Source organism: Solanum pennellii, chromosome 3 (genome assembly GCF_001406875.1).
Source record: "Solanum pennellii chromosome 3, SPENNV200".
NCBI lineage: Eukaryota > Viridiplantae > Streptophyta > Magnoliopsida > Solanales > Solanaceae > Solanum > Solanum pennellii.
The window spans coordinates 54812756-54832331 of record NC_028639.1 but is presented as its reverse complement, the minus strand read 5'-3'; the positions used below and the strand labels follow the sequence as shown (position 1 = coordinate 54832331).

The 19576-nt window shown below is 34.3% G+C and overlaps 1 protein-coding gene across 3 annotated transcripts; it reads right to left on the bottom strand.

Moving 5' to 3' along the window:
• Window positions 1-21: 21 nt before the first annotated feature.
• Window positions 22-11385, bottom strand: LOC107013700 (glutamate synthase 1 [NADH], chloroplastic). Of its 3 annotated transcripts, XM_015213572.2 has the most exons (22): window positions 10513-11385; window positions 10301-10420; window positions 9718-9831; window positions 9459-9611; window positions 9256-9356; window positions 9083-9179; window positions 8478-8587; window positions 7933-8036; window positions 7641-7820; window positions 7212-7555; window positions 7002-7072; window positions 6445-6914; window positions 5449-6318; window positions 5176-5330; window positions 4718-4879; window positions 3033-4631; window positions 2489-2704; window positions 2123-2391; window positions 1617-1922; window positions 1253-1520; window positions 722-979; window positions 22-626 (listed from the first exon to the last, which is right to left on the bottom strand). In XM_015213572.2, the coding sequence occupies exons 1-22, from the start codon at window positions 10912-10914 to the stop codon at window positions 363-365; spliced, it is 6633 nt and encodes a 2210-aa protein (XP_015069058.1). In that variant the 5' UTR covers window positions 10915-11385; the 3' UTR covers window positions 22-362. The 3 variants fall into 3 exon arrangements, with proteins under 3 accessions (XP_015069058.1, XP_015069059.1, XP_015069060.1); XM_015213573.2 differs by lacking the exons at window positions 9083-9179; window positions 9256-9356; window positions 9459-9611; ... (1 more) ...; window positions 10301-10420; window positions 10513-11385 and adding an exon at window positions 8878-9019 and having other exon boundaries at window positions 32-626; XM_015213574.2 differs by lacking the exons at window positions 9083-9179; window positions 9256-9356; window positions 9459-9611; ... (1 more) ...; window positions 10301-10420; window positions 10513-11385 and adding an exon at window positions 8886-9012 and having other exon boundaries at window positions 32-626.
• Between the last annotated feature and the right edge of the window lie 8191 nt (window positions 11386-19576).

The following is a 19576-nucleotide window of genomic DNA, read 5'->3' as shown; positions in this document are numbered from 1 at the left end:
ATGTATTACTTGCAAAGTACATAACCAAATGAATCAACAAATCCCCATATATTAATTTTGGGCAAACGAACTGTACATATTATTATTTTTTTCATCTTAGCTTATGTTGGGAGCTACCCTCCAAGCAAACTGGCACGGACATAATATAGTTATGAACACGCAAGATGCAGCAACCAAAAAACAAAAAAAATACTATTCCCTACCCCCAAACTCTCCCCAAAAAAAGAATCAGAAATTCTCAACTAGTCCCCCCTATCCTATGTTCCAGCTGAGCTGATTTTGATTTACTATTTATGTATTTCTTTTCTTGGAAGTTGTTTGAAGGAAGATACTAAAACCAGCCTCCGCCAAAAGCAAGTGTCTTATGTCACGACTGTTGGCTGCTTTTTGACAGATTCTTGTCGGCTAGCTGCATCAGCAGACGAGTCCTCGTCATCCTTCATGAGAAACTTGTCAACTTGAGCAGCTGCTTGTCGTCCTTCAGAGATGGCCCAAACCACCAAAGACTGTCCCCTACGACAGTCTCCTGCGGCAAACACCCCCTCCACACTAGTTGAGAAGCGTCCATAATCAGCCTTGAAGTTGGACCTGTTGTCCTTTTCTAATCCTAGTTTGTCTGCTATTGTCTGAACAAAAATCAAACACAAGGTTTAATTGAATTTCATCACAGCACCAGGATACAAAGAGGAAATTAAAATGAAGAGTGTCATTAAATACTAACCGATTCAGGACCAAGGAACCCCATGGCTAGCATAACCAGATCAGCCCCGATAATTTCTTCAGAGCCTTCTACTTCCTTGAATTGGAATCTTCCACTGGCATCTTTCTCCCACTGTACACGTATCACCTCCAGTCCTTTCACATTTCCATTTTCGTCTCCAATGAAACGCTTGGTCAAAACCTCATAGGATCTCGGATCCTTCCCAAACTTTGCAGCAGCTTCCTGATGCCCATAATCTACACGGAAGATACGAGGCCACTGCCAACAAAGAAATGTGAAGGACACGTCACATTGACATTCAGGAATTTGATGAAAAAACTTGTCAACAGAAGTTTTACGATCACTTTATGATCCTAACTCCAATTATAAAGCCAATTCTAGTAACTTCCACAGGAAGTATAAAAGAGCAGTTTCCTCAAGATCTAAACTGTCAAAAACTCGTGTTGCCACTGAAACCATCATGCACATGATAGACATAAAGCAAGCATCTAATTGAGTAAAAGCTCTAGATTAACTAAAACATGATCAAACCTGTGGCCAAGGATTTCCAGGAGCCCTAGTGTTTGGTGGCTGAGGAAGAAGCTCTAGATTAACTACGCTGGTGCAGCCATGGCGAATTGATGTTCCTATGCAATCTGTCCCAGTGTCACCTCCACCAATAACAACCACCTTCTTTCCCTTGGCTGAAATGTATTTTCCATCCTGCAGATTGCTGTCAAGCAAACTTTTTGTGTTTGCGTGAAGGAATTCCATGGCGAAATGGACTCCGGATAATTCTCGTCCAGGAACAGGAAGGTCCCTACAAAAAGTCAACAAGTATTTAGTGAGCAATTACAAGTCGGAAAAGACACTAACGGCTGAACCAAAGTGAAATGACGACATCCAAGGTACTCACCTCGGCTTTGTGGCTCCAACAGCCAAAATAATTGCATCATGATCTTCACGAAGACTATCCAAGGAGTACGCAGGATCATTTCCAATATTTGCATTGACCACAAATTTCACCCCTTCCTTCTCCATAAGGTCAACCCGCCTCTGGACGACATCAATTTTGTCGGTCTTCATGTTGGGCACACCATACATCATCAGACCACCAATCCTATCAGCACGTTCAAACACGGTGACAGTATGACCCAATCTATTTAACTGATCAGCAGCAGCCAGGCCTGAGGGTCCACTTCCAACAATTGCGACTCTTCTCCTGATAGAGGAAAAATGTGAGCCATCAAAGTTACATATGGTAGAGTCTAAATGTCTAACCATTAAAGCTAATTACTATGAGCATCAATCAGTACAGGCACAACTACTTCTGAAAACCTATGATGCTAGCAGCAAACACATTGAAAGATAACAAACGGGAAAGAGGATAAAATGCATTACAAGCAAATGATGAGTGCATACCCGGTTCTCTCAGAAGGAGGTCGTGGCACCATCCACCCCTCCTCAAAAGCTTTGTCAATAATGGCACATTCAATGCTTTTGATAGAAACGGGATTCTCAATGATACCAAGCACACAAGATCCTTCACATGGTGCAGGGCACACTCGACCAGTGAACTCAGGGAAGTTGTTTGTCTCAAGAAGCCTATCCAGTGCTTCACGCCATCTATTCTGATACACTAACTCATTGAATTCTGGTATTTTGTTTCCAAGAGGACATCCAGAGTTCTCCTGCAAAATATTTTATATAAACATAGTTGACTCAGATTTTGGCCCTTTGCATTTCATTATGTGTAATAATCACCACATATATCAGCATTAAAATTACCTGATGACAAAAAGGAGTTCCACAGTCCATGCAGCGTGCAGATTGTGTCGTAAGGAGCGGACCGGGTTTTGATTCCTCCATAACCTCTTTCCAGTCCTCCATCCGAACATTTGGATCCCTGTAGGACACACCCTGTCGCTCATAAGCAACAAAACCTCGATGCTTGACTGCCTCAGCAACTTGGATGGGCCTCTTCAATGTCTGCTCCTCTTCAACCTGCAAAGACCAAAACTACTTATATAAAGTTGCAACACATATTGTAAAGCTTCTCACAGCATCTAAATACCCATATGCAACTCCAAAGACCAATAAAATAATTAATGTAAAATCAGGTTCCAATACATGGAAATGCAGGCATTCCGAAACAAATATCCATTCCCAAATTGGAAGTGTATATATATATATATATATATATATATATATATATATATATATCAGCATTTCTAGCTATCAATAGAAAATATAGGATCTTTCTGGAATATGATGAAATAATACAAAAGAAATTCCAGGGTAGCTCAATTAGAAACTCCATAGATGAACTAACCTGACTGGATTCATCCTTAGATGCAGCTGCTAACTTTTTCAGCTCTTCAAAGGCATCTTTCTCCTTCAACTCTTCTTCTTCTTGCTCCTCCGCTTCCTTGATGGCACGTTCTTTTGCTGCTTCGTAAGCTTCCTCCTTTTTCATGCTTGCAAGAACCCGTTTATAATCTCTAGGGAAGACCTTAATAAATCTAGGCAAAAGATTATCAAAATCAGCAAGAACTTCTTTCGCCAGTTGGCTATTTGTGTTACGCTGGTGTTGCTGTATCATCATCTTCAAAGTCATGATATCTTCTTCTTCTTCAACTTTATCGAGATCAACCAGCTCTGGATTGCAATGAGAGTGGAACGTGGAATGCAAGTCAAGTACATAAGCAACACCACCACTCATACCAGCCGCGAAGTTTCTTCCAGTCTTCCCAAGCACAACAACTGTACCACCAGTCATGTACTCACAGCCATGATCACCAACTCCTTCTACAACAGCTTTGGCCCCCGAGTTACGGACACAAAATCTTTCTGCTGCCATCCCATTAAAATATGCCTCCCCACTTGTTGCCCCATAAAGAGCTACATTTCCAATCACAATATTTTCTTTGGGGTCAAACTTGCTTCCTTTTGGGGGATAAACAACGATTTTGCCACCCGATAAACCTTTACCAACATAATCATTGCTGTCTCCTTCAAGCTCTAATGTGATGCCAGGGCAAAGAAAAGCCCCAAGACTCTGTCCTGCACTTCCACTAAGCTTGATATGAATGGTGTCTGCAGGAAGACCTGCTAGGTGATAACGCTTGGTCACTTCATGGCTTAGCATAGTTCCAACAGCCCGGTTTACATTGCAGATTGGAGTTTCAATATACACAGGAAGACTTTTCTCTAAAGCAGCCTTGGAAAGGGCTATTAAATTGTTATCTAAAGCCATGTCCAAACCATGATCCTGTTTCTGTATACAATATTGGGCAGCTTCAGGCCGGATATCAGCAGCAGGTCGAAGCAGTAGGGACAGATCAATATTCTTCAATTTGTCATTGTTCTTGACTAAATCATTGTCCATTTCAAGCATGTCTGAACGGCCAACCATTTCAGTAAGTGTTCTGAAACCAAGTTGAGACATAATTTCTCTCACTTCCTCTGCCAGCATGAAAAAGAAATTTATGACATGTTCTGGTTCTCCAGCAAACTTCTCCCGAAGAATTGGATCTTGAGTGGCAATCCCCACAGGGCAAGTGTTTTTGTGGCATTTTCTCATCATTATGCAGCCAAGTGTAATGAGGGGAGCAGTGCTGAAACCAAACTCCTCTGCACCAAGAAGAGCAGCAATGGCTACATCTCTTCCAGTTTTCAATTGACCATCTGTTTGCAGCACTGTTCGACCACGGAGGTCGTTAGCCACTAAAGTTTGATGCGTCTCTGCAAGACCAAGTTCCCATGGAAGCCCAGCACTCTTGATGCCAGTCCATCTTGAGGCACCAGTCCCTCCATCATGACCGGAGATCAAGACATGATCAGCATGTCCCTTGACAACGCCGCTGGCTATAACCCCAACACCAGCTTCAGAAACCAACTTGACACTAACACGTGCCCCAGGGTTTGCATTCTATAGGCACAATAGGGCAACACCTCAGGATCAATGAACAAAAATGCAGAAACTATTCATAATACAAATACAAGAGATTTGAATACCTTAAGATCATGAATCAACTGTGCAAGATCCTCAATTGAGTAGATATCATGATGAGGAGGAGGGCTAATTAGTCCAACTCCAGCTGTGGAGTTCCTAGTGACAGCAATGTCGCCAATGACCTTGTGTCCAGGAAGTTCACCCCCTTCTCCAGGCTTGGCTCCCTGCAAAATACAATAAGAAGTAAATAGGTGTGTTGACACATACACGGAAAACTTCACTGTTAACATTTATCTCACCAAATGCCAAATGCAGGTTTCAGTTAAAGAGGCAAAGACACCAAGAGGTGCTTTGCAGATGCAGCATCATCTGTCCATGAACATAAATTCATAAACAAGAGAAACCTCTATTCCAACTGGAATACAGGATCCGATTGGAATGGACCAATGTACAAACATCACTATGAAGGAAAATAACTGTAAATGAAACATATTGTAGTGCACATGCATGTAAAGTGTACCTGAGCCATCTTTATCTGTAGCTCGTCAGCATTTGTAAGGTAATAACTTGAGACTCCAAATCTACCACTTGCAACCTGCTTAATTGCACTTCTTTTTGGGTTCTTTGAACCATTGGGAAGAGGTTCCATCCGAGAAGGTTGCTCACCACCCTCGCCTGTTCAAAAGTAGGTACAGCTTTCATGTTACCATAAAAAATTCCACTACCCAAGGGTAAGACACGGTAGCCTCACAAAAGAAGATCACTGTCAACATTCCATTTAAGAAAAAGATACCTGTATTAGATTTGCCTCCAATCTTGTTCATTGCTATTGCAAGAGTAGCGTGTGCCTCCAAGGAGATTGATCCATAACTCATGGCTCCAGTACAAAAACGTTTTACAATCTCACTTGCCGGTTCAACTTCTTCTAGAGGAACTTTAACCTCTCCCTCTTTGAATTTCAAAAGTCCCCTCAAATTGCATTGTCTATTTAATTCCTGTACACGCTTAGAATATTCTTTGTAGGCAGCTACACTATTAGATTGCGCAGCCTCCTGCAATTTTGCAATGGCAAATGGATCGTTAAGGTGAATCTCACCACCCTTTCTCCAATGATAATCACCAGGATTAGGGAGTGCCACAGCTTCTGCACTTCCTGGAGCCAAGGCTCGTGATGGAAATGCAAGTCCATGCAGATTGAGTGCATCTTTGGCAAGTGCCTCAAAAGTTGCACCCTCCACTCTGCTAGGAGTTCCATTGAAACATCGCTCCATCACTTCTGACGAAAGACCAACAGCCTCAAATATCTGAGCACCCTTGTACGATGCCAATGTTGATATGCCCATTTTTGCAAGAACCTTCATCATGCCATAGTGACTTGCTTTGAAGTATTTCTTGACAAGCTCATCCTTGGAATGAAACTCACCGGTTGACTTGGGTGGGATTTTTCCATCAACCTGTAGTCTCCATATAGCTTCTACGGCTAAATAAGGGCAGATAGCATCAGCACCAAATCCTACCAATGTACAGAAATGGTGCACTTCTCGTGGCTCGGCAGACTCAACAATCAATGCAACTCGAGTTCGCTCAAGCTTTTTAACTAAATGATGATGGACAGCACCAATAGCTAATAAAGAGCTCACAGCAACACGCTTTGGCGAGAAGCCTAGGAAAGTTAAGAAGAAAAATTTAATGCTATGTCGATAAAAGAGATAAAAGCCTATGTCCAGCCCAATGACAGATTTAAAAAAAAAAAGTGTATAAAGAGTAGGCTTTCTGAAAAGAGTGGTACCTCTGTCAGAAAGTACGATTGCTGTATAACCCTCCTGAATTGCATCATGCGCTTCAGAGCAAATCCTGTCTAAGGTCTCCTCTAGACCTTTTGTACCACGGTCTCTGGAGTAGGTAATATCAAGAACCTTACTGCGCCACCCTCTGTAGTTCATCTTCTTTACAGCCTCCATTTCTTCAATGGACAAAAGAGGTCCTTTGAGTGAGAGCCGGTGACACTGTTCTTCCGTGGTTTCAGTAAGATCTCCTTCAGGACCAACCATACATTGCATAGACGTAACAATTTTTTCCCTGATAGGGTCAATAGGAGGGTTTGTGACTTGAGCAAACATCTGCTTGAAATACTCAAATGTAAGTTTCTCTCTATTAGACATCACTGCTAATGGAGCATCATTCCCCATTGAACCAAGAGCCTCAACACCATCTTTTGCCATTGGGAGTAGCAGCATTTCTAAGGCCTCTGTAGTGTAACTGCATAATAGGCCAGTGATTAAACTATTTTCTTCATGTTGTCAGAAAATCTCAACGAAGTTTCTGTCTTAGGCAAAAGATACATACCCGAAGGCCTTTAATGGAGCCAATAAACCGTGAAGTCCCATATTTTCCATACTGTCCTCATCACTTACCGCCTAAAATTTTAGAAGACCAGATAGATAAACAAAATGACACTTAAAGACCAACTAATAATAACAAGTACAATTAACAGCAAAAAGGTTTAATTAATAAGAGATTCAGAGGAACTAAACTAGTATGAGACTCTGTACTTACAGGCAAAACTCCTGCAATGGGTGGAGGTACCCTATAGGAATAATTTACTGACTCAACAATGTCTTTCAGCTCTATCTTCTGCTTTTTCAGCCACTGTCCATAAGGTCTTGCAAGAGAGTACTGCTTCTTCAAAGCATCGTCATCTACAACAACATGGTTCTCAAAGTCCACCAGAAGCATCATTCCAGGGTTTAGTCTACCTTTCCTGGATACATCTTCAGGTGGAATATCAACTACTCCAACTTCACTTGCCATAATAACCCTACCACTGTATGTAACATAAAAGCGACCTGGACGCAGACCATTCCGATCTAACGTAGCTCCAAGATAGCGCCCATCAGTAACTGCAAAGCAAAGCATCCCCATTGAGCAAACAGCATACTGGAAAACCTCATAAAAAATACCAGCTAATTCCTTCAAGTATATTACATGACATAAGAGCAGGTCCATCCCATGGTTCCATGAGGGCTGAAAAATATTCATACAATGCCTTCCGGCTAGGATCCATGTTTTTGTCATTTTGCCAGGCTTCAGGAATCATCATCATTACAGCTTCTGGGAGGCTTCTACCAGCTCTAAGCAGTAGCTCAAGCACACCATCAAAAGCTCCTGATAAATGGAGATCATAATCAGCTAAGGGGCAATCAAGAAAAATAACAGCTAGTAGGAAAACAGGTCGAGATGTTGACTGTTTCAAGGTGCAGAGAGGTAGTATACGAACCTGAGTCAGATGAACTGGCATCAACAATGGGCAAAAGTTTTTTCATTTCTGTCTTTGAAAGGCCAAGCTCTTTGCATTTAAGAAGACCCTCACGAGCCCTCATCCTGAATAGGCAAAAGTAATCAGTCCAGAACAAAGTTTAAAACCAATGCAGATGACAAATTAACACGAAAGAACAGTAATTTGCCACAGTTAAACAACGGATTTTCTCGAGATTCTTCCTCAGCTTTAGAGGAGGCAAGCTGGCCAATTTATAGTCAATATGCTACTCCAGAACACAAAGGGGACAAGAGAAGATATTTGATGCAAAAGGAAGGAAGACATGCGCGAGTAACGTGGAAAAAAATTTATTAATCAGCAACAACTACAGTCAACCTTTTATCCCCACAATTCATATCTTACAATGTGTCAATGGAGTTCCTTCACAATTTTCACATGGAATCAAATTATCTAAACTACCTCTGCATTCAGGATACCAATCCTAAATGAGTTACAGTAAACACTACATATACTACACTATTAATGCAATTCTGCAGGTAACTTACCAGTTCACATTGCCTCGAAGTGTGTTAATTTCACCATTATGACCCAAGACACGCATAGGCTGAGCACGATCCCAACTAGGAAAGGTATTTGTAGAGAACCTAGAATGCACCTACACCAGAAACACCCAAAATTTTATATTTTGGAAAAATTTGATTTTCTTTTATAAAAAAAAAATTGAGATGCTGAGATATGTCTTCTGAATGCAGCGAGGATTGAGTTCAGGCACTTTGAAGATTGTTGCAGTGACAGAACACATCAGCTTGAGCCCTAGTCTAACCTTGAGCACACACAAATCCCTCCACATGATATAAGTGGAGGTTTTACTATTAAGAACAGATGGCAGAGAGCAAGGCACCAAGTTTCTGAAAACATTATTTACTTCATAATGAGTTTCCTTACCAACTCACCAAAGAGTCCAAACGGGCATCCAAATTCAAATTGTGATCAAGGGAGTGGAAGAACTTAAGAGATCATTCATACTTCAATGCCTCAGAAGTCATTCCTCAACCTTGCCTCTCTTCAGTTTACTGGTTGATCCATTGCTGTTCGTTGTTGAAGTATGGAGTCAGTGTACAAATTAAAAGAGAATGGATTAAATATTTACCAGGGCCATGTAGCTCGTAAACCTTTCATTGCCCAAATCTGCAAAGTAGTATTCCTTCAACTGATTAGGCTTCAACTGACCTTTGTAAACAACAGTCCTGTATTAAGCATATTCAAAAAATTAGTCATAGCACTGCAGCAAAGAGCAATGTATTCTGAGTCTCCAGAACAAACCTTGAAGAAAGAGAGCATATATAGAAATCTTTCACACCACCATGTTGGAGGTTTAAAGCAGCTCGTATAGCTACCATTGCCACCCTCCTCAAAATATACATCTGCAGGGGGGACAGATTCAGAATGGATATGTGGATAGTACTTGATATAGTAAACAGTATGTACCAATGAATCTACGAGGTACTTCAGTAACAGACAACTACCTGACGTTCAAAATCGACCTTTGACCTAGGAGTTGGTGTCAGAAACACTTGCTCAATGATAGGCTCAGTCTGCAATGCAGACTTACCCAGTCCTGAATTATCTGTAGGGACTGGACGCCATCCAAGAACTGTATGACCAAGCGACTCAGCCACCTGTCCAAGAACAAAGAATCAAAAAAGATAATCAGAACACATGCAAACATAATTGACCTGAATAAATCTGTTTTTCAGTAAAGCATCGGATAGAGCAAGAATTCACCTTAGTAAATACAATCTTGCTTTGCTCCCTTCTACTGTCAGAGGTAGGCAGGAAGAACATACCAACTGCATATTGTCCAGGTGGTGGTATTTCAAATTCCGCCTCACTAGTTACCTGATGGAAGTACAGAAGATATAACATTCAGATTTCAGGCCTCACAAATTACAACCTCTCAAATACTCTCAGTGCAAAATTCTGTATTCTTAGTCCATTTCTGATTATCAATTAAAAAAATACCTAGCAGCACCTTCAAAAAGAACATATAAATGAAAAGAAAATCCTTACTATTATTTTTCACCATTAATTTCAAATTATACTGATTTTTAAAATAAAATTTCTTTATTATCATTATATAAGAAGCACCATTTCCTTCTCACCAACCCCCACCCACTTTTTATGATTAGCAGACTATCATGACAATTCTCCTAACATTCACTGTTAATCCACTCAGGAAGGATCAACCATAATAGTAAAGAACAAATGAAGCAGCCATCAAATGAACAAGTCATAACAGGATTCAAGAACATCAATTCGACGAAAATAATTCACTAAGCAGTAACTCTGAGCAGTTAAATTAAATCACCTCCTTGTAGAAGTCATGAGGCAAACCAACAAGAATACCGGCTCCATCTCCAGTATTAGTCTCACAACCACACGCGCCTCTATGAGACATCCGCACTAACATCTCAATAGCATCAGTAACCTATTATCACCCAAAATAAAAACAAAAGCAAATTCAGACACTTCCCACAGACCAAAAATCAAAAAACAGTCTTGAAAAGTTTTCTGATTTACCGTTTTCCGGCTACTTTCACCGGAAAGTTCAGCAACAAACCCAACGCCACAAGAGTCCTTATCAAATGATGGATCGTAGAGTCCAAGAGGCTTCTCCGGCACCTGAGACAATGCAGAACGCACCACGACCCTTAGCTTCGGAGCCCGACCCGGCCCGTCAGATTGCCAAAGGTGCAGCCTTTCCGGCCCGGAAGCCCGAAGCTTGGCTCCATAAAACTTTTTCTCGAAACCGGTAGTCCTCTTCACTACCGAGCTCCTCGTCACCCTAGTTCTCCCGAGACCAACACCAACCCGACCCAAAGGCATAGCATTCAATTGATGCCCCACGAGACTCTTAACCGGCGATGACATAACAACGCCATTGTTCTTGGTCTGAAGTACAGAACTCGAAGCAATCGACATATTCAAAAACACCCAAGTTCAAATCTTTACCAGTTTTTAAGTTTTGTATATATATAATATTAAAGTCGAGATCTTTATCGAATATCAAAAAAAACAAAACGTTATACAGGAACCAAGATTCTTAAAAACGTCAAGAAAGTCTCAGATCCGTTGTTCAAGATGACCAAATCAGTCGATTTTTCAGCAGATCACATGAAAAGATGAACAAACCAAAAGGGGTGACAGAGGCGGCGTAAGGGGGCGGTGCATAAATAGAGAAAAAAAAGGGCTGTCCGTTGTCCTTATCCAGACGAACTTTTCAAGAAAACTGAAGGAAAAGGTTCTTTCTTTTCACATAAATGGAGATGAAAATGAGGAGAAACGAAACACAGAGAAAAACAGAGAGCTTCACAGAGAGAGGGAGCGGACACAGAGGGGGTACGTGGCGGAGCTCTGCACTCTTGTTCGTTTTTTCGGCATGGGCGAGGTGGCTTGTGTTATGATTTTATAGATGAGATTAGACTGTAAAGCTATCGGGGTGTGTAGATTTGTGGGGGGGTGGGGTGAGTGGGTCCTACCTGCGTGCGTTTTTTTTTAAGAAAAACGTTTTTATCTTTACAAAATCTGTCATCAATTCATAAATGAGGAATATTATGTGTATTTGTTTTTATCTTAAATGATAATAAGATATAATCCATCTTTTGTAGTGCCATTTATAGTAAAGTATAAATAAATATATATAAAAAAAAAAATTAAACTTTGCTCTATCATCATAATAGACATTTTTCACTTTTAATGTCTTTTTTATCATACATTATATAATGTAATTTATATAAATAATAGATATTTTCAAATTTATTATTTATAATTTAATTGCTAGTCTAGGAATATGTCTTTTTTATCGTATATTATATGCGTATAATTTAAATAAATTTTTTTTAAAAATTATAGGAGATATAAATCGCACTAGATAAATTCTATATTATTAATTTTAAGTTTTGATGTTAATAATTTTAGATAAAATATAATTAGAAATTCATTTAAACTAAAAATTTAGACTTTTTGAAATTTATCATAAACCTGTCTCTATTTCTTTTTTTTAATATACCGAAAATTAGTGACACAAAATCATTATTTAAACATAGTATTTGTTTTCACTATTTTATTTATTTCATATACTCCCTAAATCCGATTTTCAATTACAATTATTTAAATTATGAATAAAAGTGTAGTATTAATGATTTCAAGATATTTTATTATTTTAAAAAAGTTACTATACATGTTTGTCCACTTTTATTTTTGTCAAATTATATTTTTCGAAAGATAATTTGAATTAAATTTTAAGTAAATTATATTATATTAATTTGATATTTTAAATTTTAAAAAAATAAGATATTCAAACACCATAAGAAAAATACTATAAATTATAATTTTTTTGTATATCATGAAAAATACATCATAAATATTAGCCCAAAATATTATAGTTTGACTCTTAAAAAAAACTATAACAATTAAAAGTGGGAAGGTATATATGAATACCCGTTTAGACAATGATCGAGATTTTAGAAACACTTCTTAATTAAATTAAACTAAGTCTTATTACTATCCGAACTCATTTTTTTGTAATCTTATAGACCTTCTTAACTTACGCATCATCCAATTATCTCTCAGGCGCCTCAATTACGTTTTTGTAATTTTGTAGACTTTTCTTACTTAAATAACATTTATGCGCTTTAATTATGTGAAGTCACAGAATTTATCACGTGAATTAAAAGGCGTAAAATTTATCAAAAATAAATAAATTAATGAATAATAAAAACATATTCAACTAACTTGTAATTCTCAAATTTTAATTATACTCGAATAAAATATTTATGACTTATCCAATTAAAAGTGGACGAGGGAGTTTATTTCAGCTCAAAATACCTATTAAAATTTGTTGTTGTCACGTGGAGAAGATGAATTTCCTATGCGGCACCCGACAACCGCTCGTGGTGGGGCCTCCCCGTCGACCACGGTTTATCGAGGAGGTTCGCGGTGGTGATTATCATATTCTGTACAGCCGCCTCTAGGCACGGTTCCAAGCCTCCGAGGTTCGGGCACGGTAGAATATGTTAACAGGATTTTCAGTTTTTTTTTTTTCTCTTTGTGGGACCCTCCTCCTTTTGTGCTCAGGTGAAAATTTGCTACGTGCAACTGTGCAAGTTGATCAACGGATGTTAGAAAAGTTTCATTGAGGGACTAGGGAGCAAAAACAAATTTGCAATTTTTTTTTCATTACATCATCATTTTCTCCTGATGTCTAACTAAAACATTAAAAAAAATATCATAAGAGTTCATTTTTTGTTTCTCATCGGCGCTCGCAGTATTTTCTCTATATTATAGCTCGAAATTCAATTTTAATATCTAATTAAGAATGTTGTAGTTTTATAATTATATTATAATTCATGTTGAAGATATATATATATATAAATTTTAAATTAAAATGATTTAGTTTGATCTTCATATGAATATTTCATGATTTTTGTGAAATTTTTCGAGATCTTAATTTTTTTATCTAATTTATTAGATATGAAATTTAGTATCCTTTATATAAGCATAAACTAGGGTTTAAGGTTTAGTAGCATTCAGAAATCCTAATTTGAGTTGAACACGATTTGTACAGTTCCAACTCGAATTGATCACATTTTGTAGAGTTTTCACAAAATTTCAATGGCTACAAGATCACAAAACTAAAAAAATTTTAATATACTTTACATGTCTAATGTTTAAAACAATCAGATAAATAAACTAAAATAGAAAAGTATTACTAATAAGATCCAAATTTCTTAATAAGATTAAAATTAGAGTTTCGCTAACGTTGTGATTGGACAACTTTCTCAAGCTCTTGTTTGAAGGATTTATAGCTTTTGGCTTACTGTATTAAAAGAATATTAAATATGATTATAAAACTTGCTAATCCACAGTATATATATATATATGTCGTATTATTATGGTGACATGGAATATATTTTTTTGTTAGTACGTAATTGATAAAAGATGACGAATTCAATGACGAAATAAATAAATAAAAAAATAATTAAAAAAAAAATATATATATATATATGTCGTATTATGGTGACATAAAATATATTTTTTTGTTAGTACATAACTGATAAAAGATGACGAATTCAATGACGAAATAAATATATATATATATATGTCTTATTATGGTAACATGGAAAATATTTTTTTGTTAGTACATAATTAATAAAAGACGACGAGTTCAATGATAAAATAAATAAACATAAATTGAAAGTAGAGTAACAAAATAAAAATAAAAAACAGATGCGGCCAATAGTTTACGTGAGAGAGCAAGTGCCGGTAGTTTTATGCAACCAAAAATCATAATCAAAACGATGATGTTCCTTTTATTACACGCATACGAAGTAAGAAAATTGAGACAAGAAAAAGTCAAGAAATTTCACTTTCACATGTTTACTCCTATTTTAATTTAATACGAAATTTAAAAAATTGAAAAAATAATATAACATATAATTAAAAATATATTAAATATATTGAAATATTATATTTTAATTTTACACATATAATATGAAAAGCTAAAATCCAAAAATTATTAAGAAATGATTCTTTTTCAAAAAATGAATTAGAAAAAAAAATAAACAGAACAAATTAAAACGGAAGAAATATTTTTTTGCATTTGTCTTATATGTATTTAATTAGACTTTCACTGTCTGATTTATCATTTCCATTTATGTCTTCTGTTAATTATTCTTATGTAGTTTATTTCTTGTGGGCTGCACGTAGTATGAACTTTAACAGCTAATTAGGCTGAGAAAATTGGATTAGTTTTTTTTTTTAACTATTACTTAAAAACACTAAAGAAACACTAATCTACAAAAGCATTTGCCTTAGTCAAACAGGCTATTAAATTCACAATCGGTTTAAATATCTTTATTACGAGTGTAATTAAAATATTATAAGTAATATACGATTTATTGATTATAACTTTATTTTATGATTCGTGATGTTTAATAAACAAATTATATTTCCAAATTCAATGATTATATGCTAGTGACATGATTTTGCGCAGAAACAAATGCCTACAACTACGTATAAATCTAATTGTGTATTTGACTAAATTAATCATACGTAGGCTCAATAAGATTATGACTCGTTCATTTTGGTGATTTTATTAAATATTATAGTCATAAAATAAAATAGGGATATTATTAGGGTCTTTCCATTTTCTTATTTAATTGTATATAAGACTATATATATATATAATAGGGATATATATATATATATATATATAAAGAGAATGACAAATGATAATATAGAATTATTTTAGACATTTTAGCGACTAATAAACCCAAAGCAATTTTCAAAAATAATAATAAATCATCAAAAATCCTTGAATTTATTGCACATACATAGGAACATTTTAGATGGAGGAAAATAAACAAAATAAGATTTAAAAAATAACATTTTCCCTCTTACCATTTTTCGCTTATCGCCGCGATACAATAGTAATTTTATATATTATTTTTACGCATTACGCCGATACATATATAACTTTTATATATAGAAAAAAACTCCTAATTTTGGAAGAACCCCACCGAGACTAAAAGTCCATATTACGTGTCTTAATAAACTCCTTAATCAAATGCAGACATTGATTAGCTTATTTTATTAATCAAATAAATAGTTAGTGAAATTATCTGGTTCAAAACATGAAGCTAAAAGAAGGTGTAATCTGCCCAAAAAAAAAATAGACAGAAAATAAAAGTGATCATTGGAAGAAATAAAAATTAAAATTAAATCTGCGAAAAATAGACACAAAATAGAAATGAAATATTGATAGGAAGAATGTTTGATTTGAATTGTATTTTATTAATTATCTTTACGTGTGAGGAAATTGGAACATGACTTTCAAAAAAGATATAGTGAGATCAGTTTTTTTTATCTTTTATTAAATATTTTAAATTTAAATCACATTAATGAAGAAAATCTTGGTGTAGAACGTTCTTCATACAATTAAACAAGAAAATGGAAAGACCCAAGGAAACAAAATGCCTTAGCATGCAATGAAGGGAGAAAATAAAAATAAAAATATGGTCCTTATATTTCGAGTAGGATCAAAATAGTTTCTTAAATAAACTATTGATCCTTAATTAACCTTTTTAGTTTATAGAAATAATTTAACCTAAAAACACCAAGAAAAACCGTCAAGTTCAATAAACTACTACGCTAAAAACAAGGGCAATTTAAGCACTTTGGTGACCTAAAGCCTAAAATGAATTGGAAATGTTAAACTTTTGAATAATAATAATAATAATAATAATAATAATAATAATGATAATAATAATATCTTTTTTATTTAATTTTCCATTTCAATTTTTTTATTCGATAAATATTCTATGGTACATTGAAAAAGATTTTTTAAAAATAATAACATAAATTGCATAATATATTATCCAACTATAAGTTTTTCTTTATTTTTATTTTAAATTACAAAATGAAGTTGATGAATTATTTCTCCTATTTCTAATTACTTGTCCACTTTTGAAGACACACTTGTTAAGAAAATAATGAATAATATATTAAGCATATCATTTTACCCCTAATAATTATAAAATAGATAATTTGATAAATGTTGAAGAAATAATTTTACAAAATTATATTATTTTAGTGATTTTCTCCTTATATAAGAGCGGAGGATTATCAGGCAACTAATGAGAAGTACGGAATGGCCTTGTTTTTCACGTTTAACAGTTTGAAGTAAAATCATTTGAAAAGTCAAAACAAATGGGGTTACTTTTATTGCACTACCTTACCTTTTTAGGTAATTGGTCATTCATCTATCATTATTATGTTTTTTTACTTTTGTCGTTTGGTTATCTAATGTTTTGGGTCCCATGCCCCCACCCTCACCAACCAACTTGGGTTAGGTGAGGATAAACACTAACGATCCGTTCGAAAAAATCATCGTGATAATTAAATTTGATATAATTGAATATAATTATATTATTTGATCTATTTAATCGATCAAATAATTACTTAATCAGTATGTAATTTTGTCAATGATAATTACAATCTCATGAAAGGAATGTGAATTATTGGTAATTATATAGTGTAATAACAAGCTGACTATTCTTTAATTTTTGTTTTTTTATTTTATTTTTTATTTCTATTATTTATTTAATTTCTAAAAGTTTGTTTTTTATTCTTTATATTCATTTTCTTCTCATGCTCAATTTTTATTTCATGTTATTTCATATAATTTTTCGTGTAATTTATTTTTTATGTCATGCTCATTTTTTACTGATATAATTTTGATAGTATTCCAATTTTTAGGCCGAACTCATAAAAAAATCTCTAAACTTGTTGGTTTTTTTCCTCAAGTATCTCAACTACGTCATTTTCCTATGGAATCATTGAACAAGTCATAATTTGTTCATTTCAAACACTATTGGTTGATTATGATCGGCTTTTCTATTGTAAATGCCTTCAATTGTGTTCGAATTGTAATGTTTGTCTCGTTTGATTTCTAATGTGTTCAAATGACTTAAGTAAAACACAATTATTTTCGAACATTTTCACTATCAATTGGACCTACGAGTTCTGGAACAACATGTGTATCCTCTATCAATACCCCTCACAAATTTGGTCCCACATCAGCCAACAGTGTTTGTTTATACTGAACAAATTATGGATGGTTCAATGATTCAATAGAAAAATAACATAGTTGAGGTACCTGAGGGGAAAAACCCAACAAGTTTAGGAATTTGTTTATGTATTTGGCCTAATTTTTAAATTTAAGTAGAAGTCATTGTTGAGTAAGGTTATTGACTTATGTTTTGCTTTTCTTTTAAATCATATTTATGTATGTTATGCTGAAATTTGATATTCCCTTCGTCCCATTTTATATGTCGCCTTTTTAATTTGCATGTGCATTAAGAAATAATGTAACTTTACCCTTCTATCCTTATTTAATGTTTTCTTAAGTTAACTTTATTAATAACTGATAAGATTATTAACTATTCTATCAAGGGTATAATAGGTAAAATATGATAATTTATGCATAAATTTTATAAAATGACAAGTATTATGGTCCAACTATTTATAGAAGAGATGATTTATAAAATAGGACGAAAAAGTATAAAACTAATTTGTTTTGGATCTAAAACTTATGTTATATTTTCAATTTCATTTGTTTTAATAGTATTGACTTGAGACTTCATATTGCAAGTCATTTATTTTTTAGTTAAACTTGATAGATTATCTTTTTGTCAAATATATTAATAATTTATGACATTTTATTTATAATATTAATATTTAGTCAAACATGCATTTCATAATTTTCATAGAAATTTGTATTTTTATTTTTTACGATTAATTCAATTGAAATACACCAATTTGAGAAACACAAATCAATTAATTTTTCCATTATATTAGTTAAGAACATATGCTTATTAATTAATAGATTTTCAAAAAACAAGACATATCTTAAAGATTTAATTTAAGATATGACTTGTTTTTTGAAAATATATTAATAAAGTTTCTTATTTGTCTAATATAAATTATAAATAGTTAATTTTTATTTAAAATTTTAATATGACCTTATAATTACATTTGTGCAATCAAACGATACATGTGTAATTATACCGTGACAAATAAATAGGTTAACGTAATTATTAGACCGTGAAATTAGTAGGTTGGTAATTACATCAATTTCAATTATCAAATAACTTTTCAAACGGACCCTAAATGATTTTCTACTACATTTGCAAACAGATCATACTCCAATTATAATGTGAAATTATGCTTGACGGAAGGAGTATATACTTTATTTTCAATCTTGAGATATGGATTTGAGTCATCAAGAAAAAGTAAAAGAGTGAGAACTCTTGAGAAGGGGGTGTAAAAAAAAAAAAAAAAATCTTTTTGGTCATAATGATATTTTATTCCTATTATTTTATCTTTTAAAATATTTTTATCCTTTTAACTTTAATACTTTTTAACTAAAAAAAATCAGTTTATTTTAAAATAAAAAAATATTATATTTTTTTTAATTATTTGGGCAAATTCTAATCATATACATACTTTATGGAAATTAATGTATTGGCTTAAGTCATATGCGCCCTTTAAAGTTGTCTTCATAATTCATTTAAACACCTCAACTAAGGTTTGTACCTATTAAACACTTTAATTATTCAAAACGTGTGTCTATTGAGCACAAAATGCTGACGTGGCTAAATAAGTGTATCTCACAGCCTAGTAGCGCGTGAATATATTCCTAGTTTTTTTTAGAATAAACTTTACTCTTTTTTTGTCCTAATCAGCATTAATTAATACAACTCAATATTTTTTTATTTAAAATAATATTTTTGACCAAAAAGAAAGCAACCCCACTCATTCCCACCCAATCCTTGTAGGCTATACAAATTGTCTTCTTCTTTACCCCATTTATACACTCTGTTTTTTTGTTTCGTTTTTATTTTTCACTCTTCATAAAGTGAAATTAAATTTGTTAAAAGAATTTGCAACAAAAAACAAATGGGACATCAAAACTATAAAAGCAATCTTTGTTCATCTTTTTTTTCGGTCACTCCGATCAATAAATATTACCAACCATTATTTAAAATGATATTAGAAAATTTGATATAATTCATTTGAATCA

Coding starts and splice junctions, on each gene's coding strand:
- LOC107013700 (XM_015213572.2), bottom strand. CDS start 10,914: ATGTCGATTGCTTCGAGTTCTGTACTTCAGACCAAGAACAATGGCGTT. Junction 7,821..7,932: donor TGCCAGTTCATCTGACTCAG/GTTCGTATACTA, acceptor TCCATTTATCAG/GAGCTTTTGATGGTGTGCTT. Junction 2,705..3,032: donor CTAAGGATGAATCCAGTCAG/GTTAGTTCATCT, acceptor TGGTCTTTGCAG/GTTGAAGAGGAGCAGACATT.